Source organism: Ahaetulla prasina, chromosome 1, assembly GCF_028640845.1.
Source record: "Ahaetulla prasina isolate Xishuangbanna chromosome 1, ASM2864084v1, whole genome shotgun sequence".
NCBI classification, from domain to species: domain Eukaryota; kingdom Metazoa; phylum Chordata; class Lepidosauria; order Squamata; family Colubridae; genus Ahaetulla; species Ahaetulla prasina.
This window is the reverse complement of record NC_080539.1, coordinates 226480226-226497742: the sequence shown is the minus strand read 5'-3', so window position 1 is coordinate 226497742 and position 17517 is coordinate 226480226. Positions and strand designations below refer to the sequence as shown.

General features: G+C 39.5%; 1 protein-coding gene across 11 annotated transcripts in view; it reads left to right on the top strand.

The window, feature by feature from the left end:
- The window catches only part of GPD2 (glycerol-3-phosphate dehydrogenase 2), a 99572-nt gene extending 84027 nt beyond the window's left edge, over nt 1–15545 (top strand). For all 11 annotated transcript variants that reach the window (XM_058192476.1, XM_058192501.1, XM_058192483.1 and 8 more), the window contains 6 exons: nt 256–387; nt 2384–2542; nt 4539–4651; nt 5187–5265; nt 5385–5483; nt 12342–15545. In XM_058192476.1, the coding sequence (XP_058048459.1) occupies nt 256–387; nt 2384–2542; nt 4539–4651; nt 5187–5265; nt 5385–5483; nt 12342–12467 (708 nt within the window). In that variant the 3' untranslated portion in view covers nt 12468–15545. The remainder of the gene's footprint in view (nt 1–255; nt 388–2383; nt 2543–4538; nt 4652–5186; nt 5266–5384; nt 5484–12341) is intronic.
- Nucleotides 15546–17517: the final 1972 nt, after the last annotated feature.

The window sequence follows — 17517 nt, the reverse complement described above, 5'->3', positions numbered from 1 at the left end:
TAGTTCATTGGAAGAAGAGTTTTTTAAAAAAAGAATATCAAAAGAGCATTATCTATAGATCATGTTATTGACCACTTTTTAAAATTTTAATTATTCATAGACGGCATGTCTATTATTGTTCTGGACTTGCTGGCTTTTTGCCTTTGATACCATCTTGGGTTGACTATTGAATCACAGACAAGGGGATGACTCCTAACAAGATAGAGTTCCCTTCCAAGAGGTGTTGAGTCTCTTAACCTCTTCTCAATTCCACAGGTGGCTCAACATCTTGCAAATACATTTGGGGACAAGGCTTTTGAAGTGGCAAAACTAGCCCAGGTCACTGGGAAGAGGTGGCCTATCGTTGGGAAACGGCTTGTCTCAGAGTTTCCATATATCGAGTCAGAGGTACGAAATGCTTTGTGTTGCTGCTTCTCTTCCTCCTCCTTTCCTGCATTCTTGCTTTTGGTTTTGAAGGTTCCCTTTCCTACCCTATTAAAATTGGAAGCTTCATTTACCTCATCTAATCAGCAAGGCTTGTTTTATTCTTACATGAATAGCAAATTCTGAAATATTTTACTCTGTCATGACAGAGTACATCTGAAAGGTGTAATGACCAGTAGGAAATCAGTCAATCCCACTAGAATCCTGAGAAGACTGAGGTAAAAATAAAAGATGTAGAGGAAGGAATCAGTAGAAACACCAAAGTGTTTTTCCAAAAAGCAACTGGACTTTCTTGGGTTTTTTCTTTGAAAACATTTCGTTTCTCATCCAGGAAGCTTATTTGGCAGAAGGTAAAAGATTGGAGAAGTTTAGATCAGGGATCCCCAACCCCCAGGCCACGGCCCAGTATCAAGCTGCAGCCTGTTCAAATCCACCCCTCGCAAACAGTGGGCAAGCACATACGCAAGCATGCAGCTCCATTTGCACGAGCGGCGGGCGAGTGTGTGTACCTGTGAAGTTTCATTTGTGCGAGCAGCATGTGCCCACTACTTGCACAAATGGAGCTGCACACCCGCGTACCCCCACAGCTCACACAGAACCATTCCCTCTCCCCCTCCCTCGCTGATGCTGGCATTCCGCAAAGCCGGAAAGATTGGGGACCGCTGGTTTAGATATTTAAATATGAGATTAAATCTTCTCCCCCAAACATACATATTTGCTCAACTGTAATTCCAGGTACATCACCGTTGTAATCCAAGAAGATGAAAGGAGAGAGAGGCCTCTTGTAATTGGTGAAAAGTTTGGTTAAGAAGCAGGGGTGAAATGCTCCCGGTTCGGACCGGATCGCACGATCCGGTAGCGATGGGGGCAGGTAGTTCAGAGAACTGGTAGCAAAAATCCCTGCCCCTCCCCCCACTGCCCACGCCTCGCTGTTCCTCTTCTCTGTCCCTGAAGCGCTCAGTAGTGATATAGCTGCAAAAGGCCTTAAATGACTGCCGCGGCACTTCAAAGGGCCGCACTACAGCTGGTCAGTGCTGTAGGCAGCTAGTAGACCAGTGCCTCTATTTTTAAAGAAGGTAGACCGGGGCCTCTCAGTAAAAGGCAATTAGTAGGCCGGGGTCTGTTTTTAAAGAAGGTAGACTGTGGCCTCCCAAGTTTTGTATACTTTATTATTTTTATTAATTATTATTATTGACCATGCCCATTCAGTTACCTGACCACCAAGCCACACCGACCAATTAAGCCACACCCACAGAACCGGTAGGGAAAATTTTTAGATTTCACCCCTGTTAAGAAGCCTAGATAAATGTGTTCTACAGCAGGGGTAGTCAGCCTTTTTATACCTACCGCCCACTTTTGTATCTCTGTTAGTAGTAAAATTTTCTAACCGCCCACCGCTTCCACAGTAATGCGCCATGTATCGTCATCTGCGCATGCCTCTCGCACATCGTGGATTGGGTTTGGGGGGGGGCACTGGCTACCAGCTCTGCTTGTCTGTTACAGCTGGGTGGTATGGTGGGAGATGTGCGAGCTATTCTGGGATGAGGGTCTTTTGTTTGCGGTCGCACTATAGCGCCATTTAGTTTCACTTATGTAACATGAACTAAACTTATGTGCGGGTGATACAAATAGTAAATTTTCAGAAATTTAAATTGTCACGAGGAATTTTATGAAAACCTAAAGAAAATGTTTTTAAATAATGCTATGAAATTTTTTTTAAAAGTCAATTAAATAAAAAAAAAAGGAAAGTGCTTCAGTATTGGACAAAACCCTTACCGCCCGCCATGAAAGCTGGAACGCCCACTAGTGGGCTGTAGGGACCAGGTTGACTACCACTGTTCTACAGTAAAAATGGTAGTAAATAATTCTATTTACTTTGTTTGTTATCAGGTTACATTGCTTTCATTTCTTTTGTGCAAATTTCTCAAACCGAAGCGGTTGTTCTTTTCAAACATTTTAGATTGAGTATGCCATCGGTGAATATGCTTGCACTGCGGTGGACATAATTGCTCGTCGCACCCGTTTGGCTTTTCTGAATGTCCAAGCTGCCGATGAAGCCTTACCAAGAATCATTGAGATAATGGGCAAGAAACTGAGATGGAGTGAACAGAAGAAGAAGGTATTAAAGAGGCTCCTGGTTTCATAGTCAGAAAGCTTATGAGAAACTTTCCAAGAAGTTATTTGACTTTGGTGGAAAATTTGAATAATTTTCTCAATAACCAATGGTTGCATGATGGTTCATGTGTCTGGAAAAAGTAAGGGAGGCTCATTTGCATAAACCCCACCCAGCCAGAGTTCACTGAATTCTGTGGGCTCCATCGAAGGGACTGTCCGTATGTATCACTAGTCACTACTTGGGTTAACAGTTCTTAATGCGAACATTGAACTTCTTGCTGTAATGTACAGATCAGATCCTGCTATGTCATAGGTGACAAATGATAGTTTAAAAAAATACTAACAAAGTTATGTGTGAATTATGCCAATCTCTCAGCTCATCTCTACCATACAGTCTTGTTTTGTAAAATGAGAGACACCCCCTCTCCCCCCCACCTCATTCCTTGCAGGAACTCTCTTCTCACCACAAACAGCACACATGTATCTGTAAAAAAAACCAAAGCCTTGTGCAGATATGGTTAAAGTAAGGAAAGGAGTGCACTGAAGTTACAGGCCAAGTATCCTCCTCCCACATGTACACACCTATAGTTCTCCCAAACAAACATCCACAAATGTAACATTGAGTGAAGCCCTTCACACAGACAGCAGTGTGTGTGCTGGCTTCCACATGAGAGAGATAACTGGTGTTGCAAAGTCCTTCTTTTTTTTTTAACCCTCCGTATTTGAAAAGGAGTTCTTGGGTCTTTTGAAAATAAAAGATGCAATCTTACCTAGCCTGCATGCTGTGCCGAGGGCTCCTTCGTCACAGCTGGATAGCTGCTTTCAGTTACAGGTGCCTGTTTTCAAGTGCAGGGTTTTGAGCATAAAAGGCAGCGTAAAGCGGACAATGATAAAAGGGAGATGGCCTTCCTCCAAGTGACCCTCTTTGCTTACTGAGATCATCGAGGAGGTTCACCTGCAGTTGCCATGAGCTCATCTGGCTGTGAGCCAGAATCAAGGCAACTCTTTTGTCGCTCAGGTTCCTTGGAACAGATTCCCCGCATGGCGAGGGGCCTGAGCTTTTCATTAGCTTTTAGGAACGCTGTTACATCAAACCTTTTTGTACAAGCTTACTGAGTCAAACGGTTGGTTTTTCATTTGATTTGTTTTGCTTGTTACATTTTAATTGCTTTTGAAATCAAGTTTCAGGTCAGGGGTCCCTAACCCCCCAGGCTATGGCCCTGGTACCAGGCTGCGGCCGATTCAGAACCATCCCCCACAAACGGCAGATAAGCACATTTGCACAAGTAGTGGGCACTTGTACGGGAAGCTCCATTTATGCAAGCGGGTGCGTGCTCCTGCTGCTCGCACAAATGGAGGTTCGCGATTGAGGCGTGCATGGAACCATCCGGTCCGCAAAGCCTGAGAAAAGTTGGCGACCCCTGTTTTAAGTATTGATTTTAATATTTGCTTTATGTGTAAACCATTGGGAGCTTCTAGCAGAGGAAGGGAAGGAAGGAAGGAAGCTTGCCGCTTCCAAATTATAGGCTCCATGCCGCCTGAAGAGAGTAATCAGCACATGCCATGAGCCTAAAAGAACTAAATGCATTAAACCCAGAGACTCCTCACTTAGGGCATTCATTGTGCTAAAACTTAAAGGCCATCTCTTGGCCCTTCTATCTGCAAGCGCAACATCGCTGTGAGTTGCCTGTATGGATTAAGGGCATGATACAGCCCTAAAAATTCTTTACCTTGCACGTCTCCCGGGGTAATTATCACTTGATAATCAACACTTGTACAACCAAACCAGTGATCTAGCTGAAGCATGAAATGCTGCCTAATCTTAATTACCTTGTTCACCTTTAAGCACTTTTTGGTCATCAACTGCTGATATTCCTCTAAGGACCAGCAATTATAATTAAAGTGAAAGGAGCCAATAAAACATTCCAGCAAAGGAGAAATTCAGAATGTAAATATTTGCTGTTACCCTACAGCTCAGATTGTGTGCTCTCCCCTCTTAGGAAGAGCTCGCTACGGCAAAAAAGTTCCTGTACTATGAAATGGGCTACAAGGCACGGTCGGAGCAGCTGACAGATCGGAGTGAAATCACTTTATCCCCAGTAGATATCGACAGGTAACTGTTAACACAGGGCAAATGGCTACTACTTAATTTCAAGGGATTTGGATGTATCATATGAGGTATTTGAAATATTGTTAGCCCTGCAAGCTGAGTTGCACTTGATGTATGTATTTGCCCATATCCTGATCTCTTTTTCCCCCTATGGTATATTTGAATGGTATATTTCTTTGGTATATTTCTCTCTGAGAAATTCAAATGTAATTGTATTTTTATATTTGGATCAGAAAAAGGTAGAGGCCATTAAACCATTTATTTATTTGTTTGTATCCCTGAAACAAATTGAGTTGAGAAATAACTCAAGGCAATGAACATATACCTTCCTTCACCTATTTTCCTCACAATTGGGGAGGGAAGGGAGGGAGGGAGGGAGAGAGGGGGGGGAGAGAGAGAGAGAGAGTTTGTAGGAGTGGAGTGTGCATGGATCAAGATAGTTGAGAATCCTTTACATGACTAAGTGAGGTTTTTCTTTGCTGGTTTAAAGCTGCTTATGCATTATTTATAGATTTTTCATGAGTTATCTATGTTGCAGGTATAAAAAGAGATTCTACATGTTTGATAAAGAAGGCAAAGGTTTTATTACTATATTGGATGTGCAGAGTGTGCTACAGGTAACATTTTACTTCATTATTATTTCTTTTAATTCATCAGAATTTCCAGGCAAGATATTAATAGTGTCTTGTTAATCCAGCCATGTGAGGTTTTTTTCTCCTTTTCATATATTTTATAGAGCATCAACCTTCAAATTAATGAAAGTGCACTCCATGAGATTTTGAATGAAGTGGATTTGAACAAAAATGGGCAGGTTGAACTCAACGAGTTTTTGCAAGTGAGTACTTCTTTTAATTTATTCATGTATATCTATATCAATCTAATATAATGGTATAAAAAATCCTTGCAATACTCATAATGTTCAGTTCATTATTATTAGAAAGGAAAATGTACAGGCATTCATTTCTGGCAGATATTATTTAAAAATGGAAGCCACACCTTTGTTGTTGCAAAATGGAAAGTATTTCTTTGATTCAGTTGGAGCAGAGGTGTCAAACTCGTGGCCCGCGGGCCCCATGCGTCACACACTGGCCATGCCCACGCCTGGTTTAGCAAAGGGGGAAAAGTCGTGATACATGATGTGATGACACGAGTTTGACACCCCTGAGTTAGAGGAAACCAATCAGTCAAATGAATTATGTTCTGTCACTAGAACAGGGGTGTCAAACTGGATTTCTTCAAGGGCTGGATCAGCATTGTAGTTCTCCGTGGGCTGGCGGGGGAGGAGCAGGAGGGGGGAGATGGGACGGACGCCTCCTGCAGCATCCTGCCAGCCAAAATGAGGTGTGGGGGTGGCTGCGTGTGGCCCCCTCTGCCCCGTTTTCAGCCTGAACAGCTTCCTGCAACACTCTGCCAGCTGAAAATGGGCCATGGGGCAACCTCACGTGGCCCATTTTAACCAGCAGAGACACTGCGGGCCAATCCTTTGATATTCCCAAGCTGGCCCCGCGGGCTGGATTTAAGCACCCTGAAGGCCTTGAGTTTGACACGCCTGCACTAGAACATAATACACATCAAATGTATGCATATTAAATAACATACACCTTTTATGCTGCATCCCCTATTAGTTCTGTTAACTTGCATGTATACTAGATATGAAGTTATAAGGACAAGTAGGAGAGAGGTTCCTATGTTTAATCTGAGTTGATTTTATGCTGCAAGGCCTCTGCAGTATCTGCACAGTATTATTATAGAAGTATGAAAGAGGGAGAAATGCCTCAAATACCGAAATAAAAGTAGTAGAATGATTTTCAGGTCACCATCTGAAAGTAAAGCCAGGAAGGCTTTGAAATCAAGGTTCTTGACTTTTATTATCTTGTCAGATTTTATTAAAAGTGGACCTTGGCCTTGAATTTGGAATCTTTGAAAGATTCCTTATAGCAGTAATTATCCAATCAGAGGAAAGTATAGAATCAGTTCCTCCTGATCTCACTTGTGGCTATTATTCGTAGTGCTGCTGCTCAGGATAGGAACTTTTAATGGTTACACTCAGTTTGGGTAACTTTTCTTTAGTTTGGTTGTAGCTAGTGTTAGTATTTATTTGATTGATTGATTGGCTCTTGGGCCATATCAACGTGCAGAGTTCCAGAAACAAATTATTACCAAAATTTGATAAAAGCAATCAAAATGGAATTGGATAAAATACAATTTAAAATGAAATTGGAATAAAATACACTCTAAAATGAAATTGGAATAAAATACATTTAAGATGTAGATAAAATACGGTAAAATTATATTTCGGTGTCACCCCTACAATCTACCCCAATCAGTCCCAGATATGCAGATCTCAGCTGAACCATTTTGCTTAAGTACTGTGCTGTGTTAAATGTTATTTTCAAATTCTGGCCTCTCATAAGGTAAGTTGTTTTGATATGGGGATCTCAATGGGTCATTTGTTTGGTATATAGACCCAGGTATTTGTCTCTAACCTCTTATACAGGCAACAGTCAATAGGATATAAGCCATGTCTTCTACCTCTGCCATTCTACAAATGCAGACATTCATTGTAGGGTATAGAATGGAATACATAAATAAAAGTGCTAGTATGGCATTGGGTAAATGTTGCATTTTTGCTTTTTGAATATATTAATCCACATTTTAAATTTTGAATTGCTCCAGCAATTTCTGCCTTTAAAAAAATGTAACAACCAATTTTCACCTTCCTTTTTTGACTTCACTCAACCAGATTTTTTGTCAGTGTTGTTTTCACTCCTATTTTTAAATTTATCACCTGTTAAAATGGGTTATAAAACAATAAGCCTGCATAAAAAGAAGCAGTTTAAAAAAATCTGTAAAAACAAGAAAAGAGGCACAGCAGCATAAATTCACCTCTAAGTTCTAGGAATAGAAATGAGTCTCCAGATGGTGCCAAAAACTTGGCAAAGCTTGTTATAACCGTACAATTGGAGGGTTCTACAAACAGGATGTATATAAATAATTATCGCCTATATTGAAATTCTGTCCTGAATTGGAGTGATACCCACAAGTGGGATAATCAGCAATATGAGCAATAATTTACATTTTCTTCTGAGAAACCTTTAGGTCATCATTTTACTGAGAAGTTTTTAAAAATAAATCTGTAAACCACTACAATACAAGTTGGAGGGAAATTTACCCCGCTAAAGCCAACAATGTCATCTGTTGAAGAGACATACTTTCTAAATGCGGACAAGCATCTCTCAACCTATTTGGCAGAATTTATTCTATTTATTTTCCTATGGTAAAAAATAACCATTTTGCACCAGTGAGGGGTAGGGGATTCTTTTATAAATTGCACTCTTGTTGCTGTTTGGCTCTTGGTTTAGCTCAAGTCATTGTCATACACTGTATTCTCTCTAAGCGCAGCTACTTAAATTGCTGTGTATGTATCTCCTCTTAACCTCTAATAATATATGAAATTTGGAATACTGCATCCAGTTTTGGCTATCATGATATAAAAATGATGTTGAGACTCTAGAAAGAGTGTAGAGAAGAGAAACAAAGATGATTAGGAGATTGGAGACTGAAACATCTAAAGAACAGTTGCTGGAATTGGGTACGTCTAGTTTAATGAAAAGAAGGACTAGGGTGACATAATAGCAGCATTCCAATATCTCAGGGGCTGCCACAAAGAAGAGGGAGTCAAGCTATCCTCCAAAACACCTGAAGGCAGAACAAGAAGCAATGGATGGAAACTAATCAAGGAGAGAAGCAACCTAGAACTAAGGAGAAATTCCCTGACAGAACTATTAATCAATGGAATGACTTGCCTCCAGGAGTTCTGGGTGCCCCAACACTAGAGATTTTTAAGAAGAGGTTGGACAACTATTTGTCTGAAATGGTATAGGGCCATGATGGCAAATCTATGGCACGCGGGCCACAGATGGCACGCGGAGCCATATTGGTGGGCAAGCGAGTGTTGCCCTAGCTTAGCTCCAGCGTGCATGCACACGCCAGCCAGCTGATTTTCAGGTCTTCTGGGCTCACCAGATGTCAGGAAACAGGGAGGTGGGAAAGGCCTGTTTTTCACTCTCCCCAGGCTCCAGAGGCTTTCTAGGAGCCTGGGGAGGGCAAAAACGCCTTCCCCACCCCCCGGAGGCCTCCAGAGGCCAGAAACTGGCTGTTTCCGGCCTCTGTAGGGCCTGTGGGGGATGGGGAGGGCCGTTTTCACCCTCCCTCAGACTCCAAGAAAGCCTCTGGAGCCTGGAGAGGGCGAAAAACGGGCCTACTGTGCCCACTGTGCCATCACATGCCAAAAGTGGGGGGAGTGCAGGTGGTGGGGCACATTGAATTATGGGGTATGGGCACACACGCGCATGACCCCCCCCAGCACTCCCCCCGCTTTTGGCACGCGATGGCAAAAAGGTATAGGGTTTGCTGAACAGAAATGGCGAGACACCATCAGTAAAGACATGCAAGCAGCAGGCCTGTGCAAAGTGGCATTCAATGATCCGAAAAGCGGACCCTGCATCTGCGGGAATATGCTAGGGAGAAGAAGTACAGGGTTTGCTGCTTGAGCAGGGAGTTGGACTGGAAGACCTCCAATGTCCCTTCCAAGTCTGATATTCTGCTATTAAGTGATAATAGTGATAATTCAACTGCTCTAAAAAAAGGTTCAGCAAACAGACTTTCTTTCTTTCTTTCTTTCTTTTCTTTCTTTCTTTCTTTCTTTCTTTCTTTCTTTCTTTCTTTCTTTCTTTCTTTCTTTCTTGTGAACTTATATGGTAATACACCTCCTTTTCATAAAGAAGAGGAAGGAAGGAACAACATTATTTTCACTATCGAGGGCATGTATTTCCTCATCCATACACAGCAGAATAAAACAAACTAAGTTCCAGTAATGTTGAACTCTACCACTTTGCTCTTTTGACTTGGCTACTTCTTGCCAACAAACAAAAAACGTGATCGCATTCTTTATGATAGTAGAATTTGAAAGAGTGTAAATGTTGTATGTAAGTGTCACCATTGAGTTTTAAAGTTTTGGTGGTTTTTTTAAAATCAAAAATTGAAATTTTGATTCTCATTGAAAGAGCAATTTTTCAATCTGAGAATGCTCCTTGATCTTCAACCACTGGATTTGTTGCTAGCAAATTGCCTTTGAGACCTTCATGCAGTGATGTCCAGGGTCCCTTCCCTGGTAATTTGGTGACAATTATCTATACCTTAATTCCTTCTCATTGATACTAGAATATGCCCTACAAGATTTTATTTATTTATGTCTCACAGTAATATGGCCACCCATTTCACAAACAGCAAGTCTAGGCAACAGGGTATACAATGCAGCAACTAAGCTACTAAATGGTATAAAATACAGCCATAATTTTATGCCTGCATTGAAAGATCTGCACTAGCTTCCAGTTGCTTATTGATTACAATGTGAGATGTTTGGATTGAGTTCTACAACCCTGAATAGATTGGAGACTGATTGTATGAATGAAAGTCCACGCCCTTCATTATAAATCCATCCATTTGCTAAGATCTTCATTGGTTGAAGTAGATTTCTCACACCACATTGGAGGCAAAAAATATAACCTATAGTAATCCTAGTGATCCCAGTTCTAGAATTGAATTGAATTGAATTGAATTTTTATTGGCCAAGTGTGATTGGACACACAAGGAATTGGTCTTGGTGCATATGCTCTCAGTGTACATAAAGGAAAAGATACCTTCATTAAGGTACAACATTTACCACACAAATGATGGTCATAGGGTACAAATTTAACACTTAATGATACAACACTTAATGATAATCATAGGGTACAAATAAGCAATCAGGAACAATCAATATCAATATAAATCATAAGGATTACCATCAACAAAGTTACAGTCACAGTCATAAGTGGAAAGAGATTGGTGATTCTGTGGTTGTCAAAAACCAGGAAAGGGAGAAGATCGACAAATGAACAGACAGGAAGTCAGTGAGCAGGACAGGGAAGAAAGAGGTATTGGCAAGAGCTTGCAGTACATTTTTATTGCTAAATGTCCTGCTTTGGTGAATTGAGCTATTCGGCATCACTTGTCCTATAAACTGTTCTATTATTCTGTGAATCATAGGGGATAATTTAGTGTGAAGAGAACAAAAGAGCATGTGCCTCTTCCCCCCCCCCCACAAAAAACCCCTCCCATGTGGCATGATACACATTTGAGGGCTGTAGAGAGACTTGCAAAATGTTTCCAAGTGTCCCTTTGACTCCCTTTATGCAAGCAGCTGCTTATTTGTTTTCAGTTGTTCGCCAGGTTTATTTTTGCAGAGCCTTTCTTGGTCAGGTTTTTCAATTGACTGCCAGGTCCTTCCTGCGCTGTGGCAATGATGAATGCAGAACATGAGATAAATTAATGCTGGGGATTTCGGTCCATGTCAGCCCTTTCTTCACTGCATGTCACGTTAAACAAACAAGATCAAGGCAAAGGAAAACGGTAATTGTCTCTCTCAAGATGGGCTGCGGATAAAAGCACTGTTGAATCTAAATGTGGAAATGTGAAAGAAAGAGAGAGAGAGAGAGGGAGAGAAAAGGAAAGAAAGAATGAAAGAAAGAAAGAAAGAGTAGCCTGTTCTCTGAACATTTTTTACAACAGTTGAAAAATCTGTTGTATGATTTAAATCATGCCAATTTTATATATATATAAAATATACTTTGGGAGCCTTGCAAATAAATAAGAGATAAGCGTACAATTAGGTGAGGGATTATATATATATATAATCCCTCACCTAATTGTACGCTTATCTCTTATTTATTTGCAAGGCTCCCAAAGTATAGAACTTACTTTTAAATATTTCTAAGAGCAGTAGTCTCATTTCATGGCCAGGTTTCAATCTTCTCCAGGCTTGCTCTCCAATCTGTTAGCTTTCTTCTCCTCAGATTCCTTAGGGAGAGTACGATGCTGGAAAGATTGCCATATTTGTTTAAGAGGGAGCTTATTTGAATTGGCTGTAATGTAAGAGAGCCCTCCAAATACATGGCCATTAACTTCTAGGATTCTCGGCAGAGGCCATTTTGGCTGGGAATTCTGGGAATTGGCCCATCCATCTGGAAGGGCCCCAGATAGGGGAAGGCTGGTGTAAGAAGTGAAAACTGTTTATCCTGCTGTCTTATTTCCGTGGAACTGTCTTTCCTTAAAAAGATGTCCAAAGTTGTATTTATGTTGCTGCTTCTGCTGTTGTAGTTGAAATCATTTTTATTCTGTTATTCTGGAGAGGGAGAAAAATGTACGTCAGAATGATTTACATATCAGTCCCTACCCTTTGTTTTACAAAACAGAAGTTAACAACCCAAAAGGAATACTGAATTTGATGTGGAAAATGGGAAATAAAAATAAACAGTGAATCTATATTATAGGGTAGTTACTTTTTTGTTGGGAGGGTACAAAAAAGCATGTCTCTTTTTGCTCCATTTCTGGCAAACAGGTAGATGGACCAGCTGTATCTTGGTCTTCCCTTGGCGATCTTTTATGTACAAGAAGTGAGGGGGTTTGCAAGTCATTGGGGCATGTATAATGTTGAAAAATTAAGGAAACTGGACCACCCAAATCAAGTTGGTATGATATGACAAATTATAAGGAAAGGCTTCTAAGCAGGGATGTGGAGATAATGGCATCATCTAATAATGTAGTGACACACAGTATTGACTTTAAAGCTTTCTCTATCTTGTCTCTTTAGCTCATGACTGCTATTCAGAAAGGATATGTATCTGGAAGCCGGCTTGCCGTACTTATGAAAGCAGCTGAAGAGAACATACATCAGCGGGAAGTGATTTCAGTGGACAGGAGTTGTGGTGGACTGTGAGTTGGGGGTGGGCTTACAGCTTACAAAAAGGTGTGCCCCCTTCATTTCCTCTTTCAATGCTGAAAAACATTCCACTGCTTTCAGATGTCTCTGCTTCTTCTCACTGTGAGCAACTCTGCAGAAAGTCACATTGTACAGCTCTTCTTTTTACATGTGTGCGAAGAGTCTACTTGACTGGTGGCCTGTTGAACTGGCTTTCTCTAGAATCCATGGCCAACAAAACCATGAAAAGGAGAAACTGTCCACCTTTTTTCTTTTTCCTGGGCTAATCCCGGGAGTTGAACACTCAAACCATGGCAAGGATCCAGATGATAACCAGACATGAATGTAGATTTCTTTGTTATACAAAAGCAAGAGTAGTTCCTCTCCTACATTAATAGGGTCTGCTCTCCATTCTCTTTCTGCCTTTTGATGCATTAACCAGGCAAAAGGGGACGATGCCAGCATGCCTTTCATATGTTAAAAATTGACTTTTTTTTTTGTTGAACCCCCAGATACTTTTTCCCCCTCCCCACCCTTTCAGAGAAGTACATTGTGCTAAATATTCATTGCTTGCCTAGAACTTTGGTACAAACATTTTTTATAATGGCCACAGTCTATTAAAAAGCGCATGCCATAAAAATGAGTGATTTATCATGGAGGAGAGTGCTTGCATTTAGAATTTTCATAGACTGTATCCCAAAATAGAAGTGTAATGTCCAACCAAGGAATTGCAGTGATACAATTGTATTTTAATAAGAGGCTATGTGGGGCCTAATTCTTCTAAAATGTCCTAAACCCAAAAAGCCAGCATAAAATAGAAAATAAACATATCCAATGGTGCTTGCTACTTTACCACAGAAAGAAATTGCCATTCCTTCCCTGGTACATCTTATGTATAAAAAAAAGAGCTAAACCCTGAATCCTGTGGATGGTTTGACTTGGCTCTGAAATTTCCATAGAAATTTTAAGAAAAGGGTTTCTGAAATCGGATTTTATTTGTGATAGGTGCCCAATAACTCCTCAGAAAAATAGTGAATAAAATACTGAGCAAGATTACACTACTTTTTTGCTAGGATTGCTGATTCAATTTTAGGATATTTTCTTTAAAAAAACCCAAAACTTTTACATATTATTTAAAATCATTTTAGGTAAAAACCCTAGTTTTTAGGGTAGAAATCCTTCCAAAATATAATGATAAATTAATAGCAAAATCAGTAGAAGGTTTACTTTTTGCTAATTGGAAAATAAAATTGCAGCAAAGTGCAAACCTAAAAGGAACAAAGTCATTTTACTGTTGTTTGTTACAGGTTTTAATAACACTTAATATTCCAGTACAATTTATAGATCAGTAAGGGTTGTACTACCTGCAGACCCAAATTCTTTCATTTACTTATTTTAGCATTTCAGGTCTGTGCATTTCTTCACTCTTCAGAGCAGTCTGTGGGAACTGGCCCTTCATAAGGTCTCAATATCAAAATGAATTTAAAATTAAGAATTACTCTATATTCAAAGAGTGAATATATTAAGGGCATCTGTTGTTAAAAGTAGACATTGCTATGTAAAAACAACCCAGCCATTAGCATGAAGCACTCCTGTTTTCTATTTAGAAATTTAGGCAGCATTGAGGGGAAGGAGCAAGGTCTTCATAAAGGATATTAAAAGGTAGTAGTCTAAAAAATGCCCTCTAGCAAAATTCTCTGCAGACCATTTCCTATGTAAGTTACTGCTATGATCAAGAAATGTCAGCCCTGTGTTTTATAGGTTAAAAGTAGAGGTGGGAGCCAAAGCAAGATTTTCATCCTCTTTAGGCCCGGAGCACTTCAGAATGACTTGGAATACAGGTCTAAACTGGGCCTGCACTTGACAGTGGGAGATCTCTCTTTTAGCACAAAGAGTTGAGGTATTTTTTGTGGCGGATCTTTCTCTTCCTCCCCCTCTCCCATCGCCAACAAATATTGGATGTTTTTTACACAGCACTTTTCAATTCGTTCCGTTTTGCTTAGGCCAAAAAACGCCAAGCCTTAACAAAAAAGCTATTACTTTTCTAAGATTGCAGAAATGTGGAGAGGTCCAGAAAAGACGTTGAGATGCCGGTTGTAACACATTTAATTAATAATTGATGCAACATTTTTCTATGTTTGAGGCAGAAGATTAATGGCAGGTATCAAGAGATCCAAGCACATCTCGTCCATGTGAAACACCTTGTCCATTGGAAACATTAAGAGTTAAATAAGCACCCAAAATGTAATGAGGCTGGGGATCATGGGGCTAATATATACTAAGAATCTACCACAGTTCTTAAAGGAAGAGTTTTAATGAACTTTTGAGTGCACACCTTTACAAATAGACTTCTCTGATAACCAGAGGTTGGACTAATGTCTAATGTTTGTCCTTAGCCCAGCAAAGGTTTCTTCACATGGTCTGTCATGTTTTGCTGTTGATGCCATCATCACACCCTGATCAGGAAGCCATGATTTCTTTTATGCATTGATTTGAACTCTAGGAGTCGTTTTAGCCAACGCACCCCTCTGCTTCCTATGGGCAGGGAAAGTATTATTCCCCTACATCATTTTACAGTGGCTCGCTTCAGTTAAAAGTAGACTCTCTACTTGGTTTCTTTGTGATAGTATTTCTTTGTATATTTGGAAGGGAATATATATGAATGTATAGGAAGCACAAAGCTCCTTTTTATATAACAGAAAAATGGTGTGATACTACTGTCCAATTGTTTCGAAAACAAAGAAATATAGGAGCAGGCAGTTCTCTAGTGGTTGTGTGTGTGTATGAATAGGTAAGCACACATATATCTATGCATATATGCATATGTATACATATACATATACCGCATGTTTTTCCATCTGGCACTTTTATGTATTGCGTTGGGTTATTGTTCAGGATTGGACTGTTAAATACTGTGTTTGAGGCTGGGTTGTCATTTTTATAACTGTCTTGGTGTTTTATTGCCATTATTTATTACTTTTGATATACAGAATGAGCTGCATGCATTTATAGAGCAATAAGAGGATGTATTTAATGTGCCTTGTTTTTAACTGAATAAGATCTGAAAGCATGAATCAATAAAACTGATTAAAATGGTCCACTCGTTGGCATTTTGATGTTAGTGGCAGTTACGGAAATAAAGTTGATTAGCTCAGAAACCCCACCCCCAGCTACCTTCCTTTTTCCTCGATTTTTTTTCTTTGCTTGTGATTAAAAAAAGTTTAAAACAATCTCTTTAACCTCAGTTTTTAAGAAATGATATGAATTCTTGACCTTAACTTTATATCTAGAAGGACAAATTAAAGAGAAGCCTGTCATACAGTATTAATAATGGATATTGTCATTGTCATGTTTTGTTGCTGCTATAACATTCCACCCTCCTCCTCCTCTTCTTCCTCATAATAAGCAAATGACGGATTGTCTCCTGGTTAGACTTTTTAATTTTTTTAAATTTTTTCATTTAACCACCTCTCCTCAGGTGCCACGTTCCTAGCCCACCCTGATGAATTTTATCATGATTAAAATCAATAGAAATAAATGGAAAAGATTACATAATCCATTTTGATCATCTTGCATGTCAGGTTAGCCTGGAGTCGCCAAATCCTGACAAATGTTCTGACATGGAAAAAGGCCATGTATTTTCGGTGAAAGTAAATCAGCAAACCTGTTTATAAATTTTTAATGAAAATGTTATAATTGTCGCATTCTTTTATTGTTCCTAATTTACTCTTGGAGTAAGATTCTTTTTTTCTTAACACTTTGTAGCCATACTTACAGAAGCATGTAATTAAAAAATTCTTGCATCTGGGATACGTGCTTTCATTGTCACAAGCAGACATAACCTTTATTGCATAATAAGTAGCATGACAGAAAAGCATCTTTCCACATCTACCATTTTATCCAAAACTTCCAAAGCCCACTGCCTTTCTTCTATCAAGTGCTATCTTTATTAAATGTGTGTTAAATTTATTTTTAGTAAACTTGTTAGTGCTTTTTTTTTTTTTTTTTTGGCATGACCTCTGAGTAGGAAGAGATTGCTGTTTTTCTATAGATCTAGAACCGGTGAAGAATTTAGGATAAAGTGAACCTATTGAAGTGAATCTGTAATGGGGACCATCTGAGGAAGACTTTAGTTTTTATTCCTTGGAGGAAAGGGGTACACAAATGGTCATGCAAATAGCAAAGTGATGTTAATGTATCTGCAGCAATGCTTACAATCCATAGGACGTAGAGCCCTAAATAAAGAGGAATGAGAAGCTTTAATAGACTAGACATAGTTTGTGGGGATAGGGTTGTGTGTGTGTGTGTATGTATGTATGTATGTGTATATATGTATGTATATATATATTGAATCCATATATATATATGTATGTATGTATGTATGTATGTATGTATGTATGGATTCAATTTTTGTAAAGTGTTAATTCCGATTCATATAACTAGTAGTTTAAAGTGGGTTGATCTCATCTCTGTTCATCAAGTTCTAGCATGCTAAATGCTTTATGTGGCACTACAGTGCTGATATTTCAATAAAAGAAATAGCTACAGATTTGTCAGTATACCAAGTCTGTATTTGCCCTTTTCTTACCTTCTGTCTCCTGCCATCCATCTTTAGAAGAGGATACCCAGCTATGCTTCTTTCTCCTCCTCCAATTTGATTGTGTCTTATTGTGATACCATAATTTAAGTGATGTATATGTAATTAACATAATCCTTACCTTTGGGACAGCCTTGAACTGGCCTAAATTTTAAACTGTCTCGAAGCACTTTTTAAAAAAACAAAAACAAAAAAACCAAACACAATTCTGTGGATTTCTTCTTTCTAGTTACCTCTGGGCATAAATGGAGGATTGTTCCCCACTAATCTGTTCTGGTGAATTTATTTTACTGAACCGCTGAGATGCTTTTAGTTTTGCATCTCCTCAATTAACTGATTTGCAATTCATTTTTATGCATGCTGAGTTTTTCCTGTCCGAGTCAAGAAGCTGTAAATCTCTGATCTATTGAACTGACAGGGAAATATATTTCATTTTTGTCCATGAATCACTTGCCACCCTTATTGCAGAAA